The following is a 2786-nucleotide window of genomic DNA, read 5'->3' as shown; positions in this document are numbered from 1 at the left end:
GAGATCTTTAGGCAAGGGTTGGGATTTCTCCCCACAAAACTTACCCAAGCCAGTAAAATGATCCTCCCTCATCCCATCCAAGGAAATAAAACCTTCTGCTGATAGAAAAAAACTATTTTTTTTACTCATAAAAAAGAAGCTACCATGAAGGTGAATCATAAACTATATTAAAATTTACTTCATGTTCGAAATGTTTACATTAACCTTAGCAGATTTTTAGTGTCCTTCACTTGGCATTGGTTTATCTTCACCCTCAATCCTGAACTTCTCGATCCCCAGGACCTGAAATCTCCACGTCGTCATTCATAGGTTTACTGCCGACACCTGCAACCAGAGATTCTTCCCTATCTAAATCCTTATCTCTAGTTTTATCGTCTTTGGAATCACTTCCATCGGAGCTGCTATTGTGTTCTTGAGTCTCGGGAGAATCACCACCTTCGGTTTCATCAAGCTTCATATCTGCTTCTGTCATTTCTACATCTGGTTCGGGAAGTCGTTGCTGTAGGGGCACTGCATCACTGATAACTTGACCTGTCCTTAATCTTTCCCTGTAATCCTCCATCTCGATTCTGTATCGTTCTTTATCTTTCAGAGCTTTGTCTTGATAGACCTGAACAATGACAAAAGTCCAAGCGAGAAGTTAAAACTTAGCATAAAACATGTCAAGTTCAAGAATTACATTAAATTAACGGTTCTTACTCTTTTTTCTGATTCGGTTAACTTGTTCCATAATTCACCAATCATTCTACTAATCTCTCTGTCCTTTCCATGGTGAAGTGGTTTCAGTCTTGCATGTTGCTCGGCAAAAAAGAAATTATACCCACTCCTGTTAGGTTTCGGATGAGCAGGATCCCTCCGTTTTATCTCGGATTTCTTCCTACGCCTCCGACGTTGCACACCTGATGAAGCATAAGCGGTCTCACTCCTGCCGGCATATACACCATATTGATGTGGCACTTGGGATGCTGCATCCTGCGAAGCTTGATACAAGACACCTTTTAACTTCTCCGAACCAATGGTGACAGTAACAAGATAGCCACTCTCGAATTTCCCGTCAATCACCCCAATCACGGGACAGCCTGTTGTCGATGCTGGCCTTCCTGCTGTATCAACTAAAGCACATCACTGGAATTGACCAAATCATGAAACTCTAGAAAGATAGACTCCATGATAAAAGGGGGAATGACCAATGAAAACATAAAGACAGTTCAAGCGGCATATAAAAATTCGAAGGCACCTGCAGGAGACTCGGCGATATTTACTCTTGGTTGCTGGACAGGATCTGCATGAATTTCAACGGCTGGCCGCATTGCCCCATGAGTAGGAATCGGTGGAATAAATTGGTTTCGAAGAGGATCTGCATATACGGATTATCATATAACATCAAGATTAATACTCTTAAACATATATTCAAGAAGAATTTGAGTTCTCGATTTGCATACCGGAAGGAACAGGGATCCAACCACGGGCCTTAAAGAAGTAGATTTGTTCATAGTGATGGAGCAGGGAAACATAGTACTTGCGCAGCACGAAAGATGCATTTGTAGCAGTGGAAGGGAAGTTGAAAATAGCAGTAACTTCCTTCCATCTCCTCTCTCTTACAAGCTACAAGATCAATTTAAAACACAACCATTTGAGCATCACAGTACAGCGCTAACGATGTTATAACATCGATAACAAGGGATGAACCGGATGTATACAAATAATACTACTACTACAAACTACAAAGTCCATTTTTAACTCGAAACACATTTCGATAATAATAATAGTAGCAGCAATCAATACCAATATGCAACCGCACAAAGTTATTGAGCAGAAACTAGACTCTCATCCTAGTATTTCTGGTGGAAGATTGCACCATTCATATTTAACATTTGAACACAAGCATGTTGAAAGAATCTCACGTATGAATGGGAACAGCCATAAAACGGATGACACATTGAAACAAATAATGTATGATGGTTTCACCTTACCTTCTCAATTCCACCACGAGATGTTACCTCCAAAAAAAGCTTGTGCAGATCCAACTCCTTTCCTCCTATGATGGGAATCCTAAATCAAAGTAGAGGAGGCAAAGGAAATTATCAAAAAATTAAGTCTAGAGAGTAACATCATATGTATGTATATGCATGTATGTTCACATATATAGACATAGAAAAGCTATAATGTACTTATATGACTCACAAGTCAAGCCAGACTATATTGCTGAGGTAAATAAAACACTACACTTACATGTAAAGTTAGGGACCCAAAAGCATAAAGAAGAGAAGATATGCACCACAGAAGAAAACATACGTAAACTTGGTTCCCATGGTCCCATGGAGCTTCTCCAAAGTAGCCAAAAAAAGCTTAGGACTGGCAACAACATCTTCATATCTTGCAAGAGGTGGTGGATATGGACTATAGCTAGACACTGGTTTCTTCATAGGCACAGCAGAATGCTTGGCGAAAGAAGTTGATGCCATAGCCAATTCCTTTCGTTTTCACACTTGACAAATCCTTCACTGTTCGAAACAACCAACAAAATCCACCATTAACTCACTATGGACTTAAATGCAAGTGAGGACTGTTCAATTAGAAATGAAGTCAGAGTAAAAGGAACCCCACAAGGCAAAATAGCATGCAGAACAAGAAGAGCCAAAGACTGGAGAGAAACAGACAATGCAAGGAGAGAAAATGGAATATATTGAAAGAGAGGTAAACAAGTAACAATTAATTAATGACAGGAGCAAAGTACTAACATGAAGAAAAAAAAGAAACTCATTAAATAATAATTCAGCAAAGGG

At 39.5% G+C, this 2786-nt stretch overlaps 1 protein-coding gene across 1 annotated transcript; it reads right to left on the bottom strand.

The window, feature by feature from the left end:
* Positions 1-247: 247 nt before the first annotated feature.
* On the bottom strand, positions 248-2480 carry LOC120201791 (high mobility group B protein 15-like). Its single transcript, XM_039202330.1, has 6 exons — positions 2296-2480; positions 1974-2052; positions 1443-1605; positions 1238-1357; positions 700-1103; positions 248-610 (listed from the first exon to the last, which is right to left on the bottom strand). The coding sequence occupies exons 1-6, from the start codon at positions 2463-2465 to the stop codon at positions 254-256; spliced, it is 1293 nt and encodes a 430-aa protein (XP_039058261.1). The 5' UTR covers positions 2466-2480; the 3' UTR covers positions 248-253.
* Positions 2481-2786: the final 306 nt, after the last annotated feature.

This window comes from Hibiscus syriacus, unplaced genomic scaffold (assembly GCF_006381635.1).
Source record: "Hibiscus syriacus cultivar Baekdansim isolate YM2019G1 unplaced genomic scaffold, ASM638163v2 tig00008013_pilon, whole genome shotgun sequence".
In the NCBI taxonomy this organism is placed as follows: Eukaryota; Viridiplantae; Streptophyta; class Magnoliopsida; order Malvales; family Malvaceae; genus Hibiscus; species Hibiscus syriacus.
Note: the sequence above shows the minus strand (reverse complement) of the source record. Positions and strands in the feature narration are given on the sequence as shown.